Raw genomic sequence first — 13,588 nt, forward strand, 5'->3', positions numbered from 1 at the left:
CCTTCCGCTTTTCTTCCTCCACTAAGTGCGTTTGTCCATTAAAGATGGCTTCTTCTCCTTCATCCCAGTCTTCCTGTCGTTGTCATATTTCTTGATAGGTAGAAATCGCCATTTCCAAAAAATGAAAGATAGATCCAGAAGAGCCCTTATTTTCTTTTTTCAGTCTTTGAAATTCCATTTGTAATCCTTCAAAAGATAATGCCATTTTTTTCTTTCTTTCTTTTTAACGCAACCCTAATGTCTTTAATCCCCCCTTTTTAACAAGCTTTCACAGAAATCTCAAAGTCACAAAGCAAACCAAATCAGAGCAAACAGTTTCATTTAGCACTTTCTTCTTTCTATCTTTTCACCTCCTTTAGGGTAGAATTCAAATACACACTTCCAAGATGATCTTCTAGAAGCCTTAATGTCTTTTAAATCTGTTCTTATAGGCTCAAAGCAATCTCCTTCAGTACAATCTTATAATGAGTCTTTATCTCTTCCCTTCCCCTTGTAAAAAATAAAAGGAATTTTAAGTTTTTAAATCCAATGTCCAGAAATCCTTTATCCCTTGGCTTTAAGTTTCAAATTAAATTACCTTCGGTGCCCAAGTAGATTTTCCAGATCTCCATCTGTTATTTCTATGGGGAGGGAGAGTAAATAAAAAAAACTTCCCTTGACAGCTTTCACCGCAGCTTTCCGATCTTCTTTGGGAAACAATGTATCCTCAGGCAATTCAAACAGTTCAGTTTCCAGGGTATTTAAGAGTTGTTATTGTCTCGGCTCAGCCAGCACTTTCACTTTCAGCTTCCTCCAGCACAAATCTTACCCGGCTGCAGGCTTCTTTGTGATGGCCATCACTGACCACCGCTCCACCACCTTGGGAAAAAGGGGTTTTTCCGGCTGGGGAGGGGTCTGCGACACCCCAAGCCCCTGTCCGGATCCCCTCTCTTTTTGGCTGCCTCTACAGGGCAGCCATATCCCCCAGACACATTTGGATCGGGGCACCTTGGCAGCAAGCGCAGCAGGAATCGCGAGCAGTCGCGAATTCCTGCTGCCACCGAGCCACGCAACCGGAAGAAGGGCGGCAGTCCAATCTCTTCTTGAACGTCTCAAGTGATGGCGCTCCCACAACTTCCGAGGGCAAGCTGTTCCATTGGTTGATTGTTCTCACTGTCAGAAAGTTTCTCCTCCTTTCCAGGTTAAATCTCTCCTTGTTCAGTTTCCATCCATTATTCCTTTGATGGAAACTGAACAAGGAGAGATGTAACCTGGAAATCTCAGATCTTGTCTTGCCTTTGCTACAATAACTAATCCTTAGTAAAAGAACCTATCACTTCAAGCAAATGGGGTCAAAGGTCTTTTTTTCCTAGGGATCTAGCTGGGCAGCCTGACTGGGAGCCCCTTAAATGTTGGATATTAGAGGGAGCCTGAATGAAACATTACAATCAAACGAGAATTAAGTATTGAAGTATGACTTGATGTGGTGAAATGTAGTCAGGAGTTCCAGGAAAGAGGACTCTTTCACAGAGAGCAAAGAGACAGTGGAACTTGGAATGTCTGGTCGGTAGGACGAGAGCAAGGTTGGACCTTTCTTTGTAATTTACAAAGTATATCTATAGTTATTGCAGATAATTGCTTTAATCTGGTGATACTCTCATTTTTCACCTCGTTCCTCAGACTGTAGATCATAGATTAAGCATGGGGATCATGACCGTGTAGAACATAGAAGCCCCTTTGTCTTGGTTCATTGAATAGCTGGTAGAAGACTGGAGGTACATGGACACAGAACATAGAATAATAGAATCGGGAGGGAACTTGGAAGTCTTCTAGTCCAATATCCTGCTTGAGCATGAGACCTTACACCATTTCACGTTTTTCTTTGAAACATCTTCAAAGAAAAACCAGAAAGTCCAGTTGCCTCTTGGGGGAAAAAAAGCACCTTTGGGACAACCATGACCTGGATGACTGGGCACTCCATAGACATGGGTTTATGAAGTTGGGATTTAGTGCAAATCAATAGAAATATCCTAACGTTCTCAAATACACAGTGTGACACAAACTGAGGGGACAATCATAGAAAGATCAAATCTATCAAAGGAAGGAAGAAGATCTGCATTCTTTAGAGTTCCACCTTTTTTGGCTTCTCAATAATCCAGAGGACCAGGGCTAAAATACAAAGTAAGGCAGTATATAAAGGTATTCTAATATTTACATCATTTGCTGAAGCATTGCATGTGAGAACTCATATTAATGCTTTGTGCTATTGGTGTGGATGTTTCTACAAAAATCCATGTTGGAATGAATGTTAAAAATACTATGTAAATTTTGAGCTACTGTAGGATGAATGGATAGAAATTTGCTTGGATCTTACTTATCTTTTCAGCTGGAGGGCCTGGTGACTTAATAGTTTATTAATAAGTACTTAGAGGCTTTTTTGTGGACTATGAATTAATTTTAGCCAGAGGCATTAGCTTATTTGAGCGTTTGCCTGCCAGAAGTAGCATTTCTTTAATACCTATCAGCGAGAGCTAGAGGGGTCAACCACAAACACTCCCTTGGTTGACCACAAATGTCTTCTATAGAAACTGGCCAACAGGTTGTGGTTTTGGGACATTGCAAGGGAACTTGCAATTGAACTTCACTAAGATACATTGCAAGTGAATCTTTTACTGGAACCAAAGAAGGTGACATGATATTTAGTTTAAGCAGTGATTATAGGCATCTAGATGAAGCCCTGGAGGTAAGCAAAACTTATTAGCACAGCAAAAACACACCCAGAGTTAGCGAACTTCAATCAGAATAGAGCTGGAAGGGACCTCCAGCTCCTTGGAGGTTCTCTAGTCCAGGGGTCCCCAACCACCGGGCCGCGGACCGGTACCGGGCCGTGGAGCACTCTCTACCGGGCCGCAAAGAATTTTTTTAAAAAATGGCGGCTTTCTTCACCTTCGGTGAATGCTGCTGGGATCGGGGATCAAGGACACAAATGAAAGAAGGGGAGGGAGGAAGCAACCGAAGCCTGTCCTTCTCTCTGGGTCAGCTCTCTCAGTCGCTCTCTCGCTCCTCCACCAGCCCAGGAAGAAACTGCTTCAAAGAAGCGGGGGGAGCTTTCCTGTCGCCGCAGCACCTCTGAAGCGCCCGTTTCTCCCCCACCCCCCACCCCGTCCGCCCGCCCGCCCGCCGCGGCGCATGCGGGTTCAACCCAGTGCTCCGTTCTGCCTGCCTGCCTGCCTTCGTTAATGGTTGAATCGGAACAGCTTCGGCTGAGTAAAAGAGGCGAATAGTTATTATTCTCAGCCGAAGCTGCTCCCAAACAACCAGAAACTAAGGCAGGCAGGCAGGCAGGCAGAACGGGACACTGTGGATTGAAACAGCGCGGCGGGCGGGTGGGGGGTGGGGGTGAAACGGGCGCTCGGAATAGCTGCGCGCGGAAAAGCCCCCCCACTTCTTTGAAGCAGTTTCTTCCTGGGCTGGTGGAGCAGCGAGAGAGCTCCTTCTCTTCTCCCCCACCCCGGTCCTTGCAAAAATTTTCTGCTTGAAACCGGTCCCTGGTACAAAAAGGTTGGGGACCACTGCTCTAGTCCAACTCCTTCCCCAAGCAGAAGATCCTACATCATTTCAGATAAGTGATTGTCTAGTCTCTTCATCATCCAGTGATGAAGCACCTATAACTTCTGAAGGCAAGCTGTTCTGCTGGTTAATAGTCCTCACTGTTTGGAGGTTTCTCCTTAATTCCAGGTTGCTTCTCTCCTTGGTTAGTTTCCATCCATTGTTTCTTGTCCTGGCCTCTGGTGCTTTGGAAAATAAGTTGACCCCCTCCTCTTTATGGCAGCTTATATGAGAATGAAATAGAATTAAATAATTTTGGATATTATGGAATGGTTTTATTTGTCTGCATATGTGACTACCATGTACCAATCAGCAATTCTCTTATTTTGTTTCCTGCAGCAAAAAGCAAAACAAAACCAAACAACAAAACAAAACAAAGAAAGAAAAAACAACAACACACCTGTGCCTGATTTTTGGTGTGCTCTCTGGGAATGAAGACTCTTCTGCTTCTGTACAGAAATAAAAGAATTTTTATCTTTCTTTGATCCTGTGTGAACATTGGCTTCTTCACACTGGATTCCTGCAACTTCTGGCCGACCCTGTGCTGATACACCTTCTTTTTCCCTTCTTTCTTGAGAAGTCTCTGAATTAAGAAAAAACCATCTGAGAATTCTGCTGATTTCAGGGAACTGATAGATTTTAAGCTATTGTTGTCATGCTTCTTGTTCCACTTAACACAACTGATTCTCACATTTTATAAATTAAGTTTTCTAAAAAGCTGTTTACACTGAATATTCCAACTGCTATTTTTCTGTGATTCCAGGGTATCTTCTTCATGTGTTGAAAGCACTACTGTTCCTTTCAGATAGTTCTTGACATGACAGTTTTTTCAGCAACTATTTAAAATAACGATGACGCTGAACAAAGAGACTTAATGATCTCTCCCTGAAATTCATTTGTTGTAGCACCTTGTAGGTATGTCATCAAAATTTGGGTGCTTGGCAGCACACCTTCCTTTAAAACTGTGGGAGTCTTGCAACTCTCACACTAGCCTTAGTCTGAGAGACATTGGCCAGCTAAGCCTAGCAATTTGTGTAATTATGACGAAATAAAAATATCTGAAATACTTGGTTTATCCCATACTAAACTGCTTATGACTTGACAAATTCAGAACCAACAACAGTATTAATTTACAGTTGTGGAATGATTTATTATATATGCTTCCATTCTTTTGATTTTTAAAGCCCATAGTTATAAATGTATTTTGATTCTGTGCTTTCTACAATAAATGATTTTGATTTATGACTGCCAGGAACCCTTTTTTCTGATAGATTGCTGTCAAACTACCATTTTTTAAATGGATGAATATCATGGGAAGGCACTAAAGGAGTGAACCAGTTGGAAGTGCCAGGTTTCTCTGATGAAACCGAAATAGTGGCCTTTGGCAGAAGTGGAGACTTCTATTGGTGTACTATATCATATTTAAAAAAACATATGCTTTATATTGAGATAATATTCAGAGCATTGTGCAATTCCGTGTATACACAGTTGAAAAAAGAAGACAACACAATGTATATTCTTTTCTCCATGAATTTTTTTTCTCCAAAAGTGGTGGAGAGTATTATTGTCTATTACATTTGTCTAGGGCAACATCCTTTAAAAATCCACATATCCTCAACTAATTTTACCATGCCTTCTAGATAGATCTTCTGTATGTACTCTCCCTCAAATGGTCACCCTTGCCAGTTATTGTAAAATTTTTACCTCCCAATCCAAATCCATATATAGCCAAGAGATTTTGGCACAGCATCTTTCACCTCCTTGTTCCTCAGGCTGTAGATCAAAGGATTGAGCATGGGGATCACAACCGTGTAGAACATAGAGGCCCATTTGTCTTGGTCCATGGAGTAACTAGAATTTGGTCGGAAGTACATGAAGAGTATTGTCCCGTGGTATATCCCAACAGCTGTCAAGTGAGAGGTGCAGGTGGAAAATGCTTTGTGCCTGCCGTCAGCGGAGCGCATTCTCAAGATTGTAGCCAAAATGTAAACATAGGATACAAGAATCATTCCAATGCTGCTTGCTTCACCAAAGCCAACAATAGTAAATAGCACAACTTCAGTAATATATGTGTCAGAACAGGAGAGCATTAGAAGTGGAGGCTCATCACAGAAGAAGTGATTGATAATGTTGGAACTACAAAAAGATAGTTGGAATGTACAGGAAGTTTGTATCATTGAATCTAGCAGGACTGTAAAGTACACAATAGAGATAATTTTCTGGCAGGCCTTTTTGGACATTACAGTTGGATAGAGGAGTGGATTGCAGATGGCCACATACCTGTCATAGGCCATCACAGCCAACAAAAGGCATTCTGCATCTGCAAGGATAGCAAATACAAAGAGCTGTGTAACACAGCCACTGTAAGAAATCCTTTTAGTTTCACTTAATAAATCAACTAGCATTTTAGGAGCAATGGTTGAAGCACAGCAGAGGTCAACAAAGGAGAGGTTGCCCAGGAAGTAATACATGGGTTTGTGAAGTTGGGGTTTAGTGAAAATCAACAGAATCATCCCCAGATTCCCTAATACAGTGATGATGTAAATCAAGAGGAAGACTGTAAAAAGAACCAGCTGCATTTTAGGATTATCTGTCAATCCCTGAAGAATGAATTCAGAAAAGGCAGAACCATTTCCTTTATCCATGATTTCCTGAGTAGATGGCTTGGTTCAGGTAATTTGCTGATCCTGAAATGTCTTTTTGATTGCTTATTAGGAAAAAGAAAATTATATTACTTAGAGTTTCATCCCTGTTCCTTTCTTCATGCCACAAGAATCTGAACTTTTTTCAAGAGGACTAGGACCACATTTTACTAACTTAATTCTGTATACAACATATTTGGTAGGTAGAATCTGTTTATTATGCAAAAATGTAGTCTTTGAATATATCTGCTTCATTTCTTATTTCAGTTAAGTAAAGGATGCAAATTAATTTATTGCAAGAATAATGTGTTGCAAAAGAACTGTGTCAAATTTAGATGAATTTATGTAGAGCAACCATAATCCCCCCTCTTCTACACATTCCTAAGTTGTGCAATATATCCTAGAAAGGAAGATGATTTGAAAGCTCCAGATCTCCTATTTTATGTTCTATTTATCCAAATATTCCCTTCAGAAGGTAGATGGTAAGTTGGCCATAGCAGAGTACATGAAATTCCCACACCATTCATTTGCCAGTTTTGTTTCTTTGGGTTCTAGTTTTCAGGTTCTACCAGCCATTAAAAAATTATTGGCTTCAATTGGTCTCAATATTCTATCAACATGGAATTTCATGTCCTTTTATGGTGCAATAAAACATTTGTTTGTTTTTCCATAATTCTTCCCTCCATATTTCCCAAGTGATATACCTTCATGTACTTAGGATGTCTCTTGCTTGTGTTCATAGCTGAACCTTTTTGTATGTGGAGCCAAAAATATAGAAGGTATAGTAGAGATATTCAATTAATCTGTTTATTTACCTTGGGCAAGTCACTCTTTCTCAGTCCAACTCACCACACAGGATTGTTGTTGTGAAGAAAATAGGAGAAGGAAGGTGTGTTGGATATGTTCACCACCTTGAGCTATTGGTAAAAATAATAAAGGCAAGATATACACAAAGAAATAAATTTTAGACAAAATATTTCAATCATAACAACTTGAAATATTAATCAATACCATTTCTAGAGACATTTCAAAAGGCTAGAGTTCAACTTTTGCAAAGTGGTGCCTCCAAAAGTTCATTGCTAATACTGCATGATCAATGATGTAAAAACACAATAAAAGAGGTAGATTCACCAAGAGGGCTACATTCTCCTAATGTCTCTGTTGATATATTCATCATGATAACCAAAGGCTCTGTACGTCAAATCTTTGCCTGATGCCTGCTCAAGATTATTTGTTTAATTTATGAATTCTTGAAGCTGTAGGATCAATAGAAACCTCTCTGTCCGTCTAGTTACATTTCAAATATTTGTCTGAGATTATTCTTAATAAAGAACCATATAACGCCTCCTCTAAGGAGGCAGGGTGAACACCAGGTATTGGTGATCTGACTAGCTGTTATCAAGGAGAAGTCCTTAGACATCCTAATAAATGAAACTGGATGAAGATTTTATGTACTTTCTGAGAAGACAAGAAATCACACTTATTGAAACAGATAGCAAAATAGATACCCTAGGTATAATGTACCCTCAAAAGATATAATGTATGTCATCAGAACCTGTCAAAATCCTATCTAAATCAGTCAATTTATCATAAAATCCTTCTGTTTTAGAATCTTTAAGATACCTTGAGTGTATTTGCGCATATGAAAACCAATTCATCTTTATATCTTGTTCTTCTAACTTTTGCATCGTTTTAAGTTCACCCTTTTCATCCAGTATTTCCCCATATCTAACTGTTTGTTCCTTCTTATAAATTATGGGATAGGAAAAAGCTTCAATAGTTGATAACCAAACTGGTATTTTCAAATAACATTGTTTCTTAATTTTCTCCCAATTCAACCATAACGATTCCCGTATATAGTGCCTTCTGAAATAACCCTGCGATTTAGTTCTCTTATACCATAAAAAAGCATGCCAACCCAATAATAAGTCATGTCCTTCCAATGCCAGTAATCTAGACTTTCTTAACGTTATCCATTCTTTAGCCCACATTAAGTTTGCAGCTTGATAATACAACTCCCAATTAGGAAGGCCAAATCCTCCTCTAGTTCTAGCATCCTGTAAAAGTTTTAGTTTTATTCTCGCTTTCTTACCTTGCCATATATACTTCAACACAATTTTATTTAATTCATCAAAGTAGTCTTTGCCAAGCCTAATTGGTATTGTTTGAAACAAGTATAAAATTCTGGGTAAAATATTCATTTTAATTGTTGAAATTCTACCTATCAAAGATAATTGTAGGTTTTCCCATTTTTTCAAGTCAGATGCTATCTGCTGTTTAAGTTTAATATAGTTATTCTCTTTCAGTGTAGTACATCTTGACGTCAAAAATATCCCCAAGTATTTAACTTTATTCGTAACTTGAATTTTCAATAGGTCTGCCAACTCTTCTCTTTGCCTTAATAACATATTTTTTGTCAGAATCTTTGTTTTGTCTTTATTTATTTTCAAGCCAGCCATCTCACCATACGTCTCTATCTTTTCCAGTAATTTTAAAGCTGTCTCTAGAGGGTCTTCCAGAATAAAGACCAAGTCATCCGCAAAGGCTTGCAATTTAAATTCCTCCTTTTTAACTTTCATTCCTTTTATATTTGTATCCTCTCTAATATTTCTATTTAACACTTCCAAAGTCAATACAAATAACAAAGGGGATAATGGACATCCTTGTCTTGTGCCTTTTTTAATATTGATAGGGTCTATAAATTCTCCGCCTATCATCACTTTTGCTGTTTGCTTGTAATATATGGCTTCTATTGCTTAATTAAATTAGAGGAAGAACAAGTCAAAGAAACAATGATTGTTTGGGGGAAGAACTTTGGATATGGGATTGATTTAGAGAAATGGCAAAAATTGTGGTCTCAAAATTATAAAATGACAATGTCAGTAGCAATGTGTTAACAGCGGCTAGGATTGTATTTGCTATAAAATTGGAAGAGTGAGAAAATACCATTAGAGGAAGAAGTTATTAAGAAGATACTGGAATGTGCTGAAATGAGTAGATTGACATTTGAAATTAGAGAACAAGAAGATAAACAATTTTATGAAGTTTGGGATCTTTTTTATCAATGGTTAGATAATACAATATAATAATAGAATATTTAGAAACCTAGGAAATAATGAATATACATTTTTTTTTTGGTTTTGATAACATTTTTAGAATATTTTATTAAGATAGATTTGGTATGATTTTACGATCTGTTATAAAATAAATTAACCAAATTATAGTTATCTCGCTTAAGTATGAATTAGTAAAATTATAGTCAAATGATTGTTTAATAATGATATTAGGATATATAATTGTTGATTGATAATATGAGTTATTATGTAACATAATTATTATGATGACTATGAAATGGATGCACAAAAAGGAGTGGTAAACCAACCGATACACTGTCTGTAAATTTATGAAGAATGATGATGTTCTTATGTTATGTTTTATGTTTTATGTGTTTTTATTTGTTGTTAAAATCAATAAAACTTTTACCAAAAAAAAAAAAAAAAGATATAATGTATGTCATAAATATGTATTTTTTTCTCCACAAAGAATTTCCAAAGTTCTCATGATGGATTTTAGATGGTGTTTGGACAAACCATGGAGGCTGGTGTTCCAATGGGAAATCCTGAAAAGCTCACTTGGACAATTCATCCCATAGACAACAAGGCCGGAAGCATATCTCTTCCCTTTTTCATGACAATGGTTCAAGCAATTTCCTGTTACTCTTTGATGCATTTTCCTAATTTTGCTTCTAGTTGATGTCTTATTCTTATTTAGATTTATATGGGTCTCAAACTGGAAAGATTCAACTAAATTAGATTAAATTAAACTTAGTAATGCTTAGATCAGACATCAAGGAAGAAAGAATTCCGTAAGGTGAGGATGAGTCAGTCTTGTTAAACAAAACTTTCTGATACTAGTCATTTGATCTGCATTAATTCTTGTTTATGAATTTTATCTCTTCTTACAGCAAAATAATGCATCTGGAATCAACTCTTAAGAGAGCTTTATATCTGAAAAGTACAAACCATTATAAATCCATTGAACTATAAAACTAAGTTTACCTCTGATTTTAGTACAATTCAGAAACTTCTCAGTAATATTTCCCATATGGATTGTTATAAATATTCAGTGTAAAGGATAATTTCAACATTTAAATAAATTTTATTGTGAATTAGCAAACATACCTGGAGTTGAGTCAGTTGCTTTTTTGCTCTTACAAAACTTGTAAACAGGGGCAGAGATCTTAAGTCTCTTTTCATATCACTTGGGACATTATCCCTTATGTACTTCAATACTCCTGATCCTGGAGATAAGTAGTTGTATTTTCATACTTTATTGTAATACTTTTAATTAGAAATTAGAGTTAAGTAAATAATATCTTGAGTCCCAAGCTACAACTCAACAATTCTCAGGTCCAACCAATGAGTGACATTGTACAATTCAGCCAAAATTCAGTTATTTATTTGCTGAAATCATATAGGCAGAATCTAGTTAGTCTGACAATCCCACTCTAACCTTACCTACAGTACATATCCTGGGAAATTCCAAGGAGTGGCTATCCTAATTCTCTTCCTTTTTTCTGATTTAACTCCAGGCTGTTTCTCTTGTCTCACCCCCTCTCCTTGGAATGTGCTTTCCTAATCCTGGGAAAACTGTGGCTTTGCTGTAGTCCATCACACCACCTCCCCCTTTATAGACACAATCCATCACATCATTCTACAACTCAAACATGTTTGACTTCTCATAAACTCATGAACAAAATAACCTGCATACTATGTCTCAAGCCTAGAATTTGCCAAGATTTTAATAATATTCCAGGAAAGAAAAGGGGAACTGGTAGCAGAGTTGATAATGTCGTGTCCGTCGCGGGAAGGAAGCTCAGAGTCAGTGACTTGGTTTCAGCTCTTTATTGGCTCTGGATACAGCTTAAACTTGGAGAGGAAAACGGCGGCTTTTATTTCCGAGCCGCCGGTCATGGGTTAATGGCACCGCTGAATCTCCCGCGATTAGTTTCCACCAATCGCGGGGATTCGCAACGGCCAATCAGTGCGGCTCGCCGACCAATCCGGTCGCCGCGCGCTTAGCCAATCGCGACGCGGGGCTACGAGTATGTAAATTGACTGTACAGAACACCCTCCCCTCTTGGTTCGGTCCACGTAACGTAGTCCCGTAGGTAGGCGGGCTTCGCACTTGCCTACTTGACCTGCGCAGATTAGTTGTTGTTTGGCTCTCGGCCGGTTCGGTCGGGACTTCTGTTTCTCTTGGCCCTGTCGATGGAACCCCTGGAAGGTGTCGCTGGGCCTCTTGTTGCAGCTCCCTCCCGGTCTACCCGGGTTGGTCGAGCTGCGACTTTCGCCGCTCCTGCCTGGTCTTTCCGGGCTGGTTGAGCTGGCCTGGCTGTTCCTTCCTGGTGAGACTTCGGCTGGCTGTTGACTGGTGAGTATTGCTGGTTATTTCCTATTTGATCCCCTGTATCTTCCCTCCTCTTGGTTTGTGTTAACAGGGTCGCCTGTGTTTGGTTGCGTGGTCGGTTGTGTTTTTGTTCTTGATCTTAATTGATCGATGTGGCGTTTCCATGTTTGTCCGTCGGTTGTCTGTAGCCGGTAGGAGTGGGGTCCTGTCAGTTGGTTATAGTTGCCGGTACCCATAGTGGGTCTCCGGTAAGGTTTTTTGCATAGACTGCGTCGCCTGGTGCAAAACCCGTGCTTGCTTGATGAGTCCGGGGTTTTTCCGGGTTGTATGTGGGGTGTAGTCTGTCGAGTGGTGACCTTAGTTTTCTCCCCATTAGTAATTCTGCCGGGCTTTTGTTTGTCGTTGTGTTTGGGGTGATATGTTGTATTAGGAGCATTTTATTTATTTTTTCTTGTATGTCCCCGTGTTCGATCTTTTGGAGGGTTCTTTTTGTAAATTGAACCATCCGTTCTGCCCTACCATTGGCCCCGGATGCGCCGTCGCTGTCAGTGCGTGTCGTGATGCCTCGCTCCGCTAGGAATTTTTCGAATTCCAGCGAGGTGAACTGGGGTCCGTTGTCTGACACGATGACATCCGGGAGACCGTGGGTTGCGAAAAGTTTGTTTAAGACCTTGGTTACCGCATCTGTTGTGGTGGTCTTCATGTTGCTTACCTCCAGCCAGTTGGAGTAAGCATCCACCGTGATGAGGAATGTGTTCCCTTTTGTGGGCCCGGCAAAATCTATATGGAGTCTCGACCATGGCCCCCTGGGCGTTTCCCATTCTAATATTGGTGCTGCGGGGGATTTGGTCTGGTTTCTTGGCAGCGCGAGCACTTGGCTACCCAGGCCTCGATCTCCTTGTCCATACCTGGCCACCAAGCATAGCTTCTGGCCAAAGCTTTAGTCCTCACAATCCCGGGTGCCCTTCGTGTAATAATTTTAATACTTTCCCTTGCAGTTTTTCCCGTATGACCACCCTGTCCCCCCATAGCAAACAACCTTTCTGTAGTGACAGTTCTGTTTGCCGGTTTCGGAATGTCCTGAATGCTTCATCGTTGTCTTTCTCTGGCCATCCCTTTTCTACCCAATGTAATACCCGCGCCAGACGCTTGTCTTTATTAGTCTCTCGGGCAATGTCTGACGCGGTTATGGGTAGGTTGGGCAATGTCTCTATGCTGAGGGTGGTCGTCGTGGGAGCTGGATCGTGTCTCAGGTCGGGAAGCGGCGAGCGGCTCAACGCGTCTGCATGGGAGATCGTCTTACCGGGTCTGTGTGTGAGCCGGTAGTCGTAGGCGGCGAGGAACTCAGACCACCTTGTCATCCTGGGGGATAGGATGTTCGGGGTGGCCTTGTTCCCCGCCAGGATGCCCAGCAGTGGCTTGTGGTCCGTGATGAGGGTGAATCGGCGGCCGTAGAGGTACTCGTGGAACTTCTTTACCGCTGCGACGATGGCCAGTGCCTCCTTATCTAATTGGCTGTAGTTTCTTTCGGGTTTGCTGAGTGTTCTTGAAAAGAAAGCGATGGGTGCTTCTTTTCCGTCTGGAAGTGTATGGCTGAGGACGGCGCCGACGCCAAATGGTGAGGCGTCGCATGTGACGGCGATGGGTAGGGTCTCATTATACTGAATGAGAACGGCATCCGAGGTGAGCAGGTCTTTGGTATTCTTGAATGCGGTGTCCTCCCGCTTTCCCCAGGTCCATTTGGCCGTCCTGTCCAGGAGCCTATGCAAGGGCTCCGCGCTGTCGCTTTTTGGGGCAAGAACACATTGTAAAAATTTAGCAGTCCCAGAAATGCCTGCAGCTCTGTTTTGTTCTTGGGTGTGGGGGCTTCCTTTATGGCTTTGACTTTGCTTCCGGTTGGGTGGATGCCATGTCGGTCCAGGAGGTACCCCAGGAACTCGACTTGCTCT

The 13,588-nt window shown here is 40.6% G+C and overlaps 1 protein-coding gene across 1 annotated transcript; it reads right to left on the minus strand.

Annotated features, from left to right (window-relative positions):
• Positions 1-6,233, minus strand: LOC113424770 (olfactory receptor 5AR1-like). The gene is made up of 2 exons (XM_087953784.1): positions 5,332-6,233; positions 1-219 (listed from the first exon to the last, which is right to left on the minus strand). The coding sequence occupies exons 1-2, from the start codon at positions 6,231-6,233 to the stop codon at positions 189-191; spliced, it is 933 nt and encodes a 310-aa protein (XP_087809910.1). The 3' UTR covers positions 1-188.
• Between the last annotated feature and the right edge of the window lie 7,355 nt (positions 6,234-13,588).

The sequence above is a fragment of the Notechis scutatus genome, chromosome 1, assembly GCF_049901735.1.
Source record: "Notechis scutatus isolate UNSWTSFEM ecotype Mainland chromosome 1, rNotScu1.2, whole genome shotgun sequence".
Classification (NCBI taxonomy): domain Eukaryota; kingdom Metazoa; phylum Chordata; class Lepidosauria; order Squamata; family Elapidae; genus Notechis; species Notechis scutatus.

What these genes read in the sequence shown, in the direction of transcription:
- LOC113424770 (XM_087953784.1), bottom strand. Translation starts at nt 6,233, where the DNA reads ATGGATAAAGGAAATGGTTCTGCCTTTTCTGAATTCATTCTTCAGGGA. An exon ending in AAGGAGGTGAAAGATGCTGT is followed by an intron (nt 220 to 5,331) that starts GCCAAAATCTCT and finishes TGCGTTAAAAAG; the next exon opens with AAAGAAAGAAAAAAATGGCA.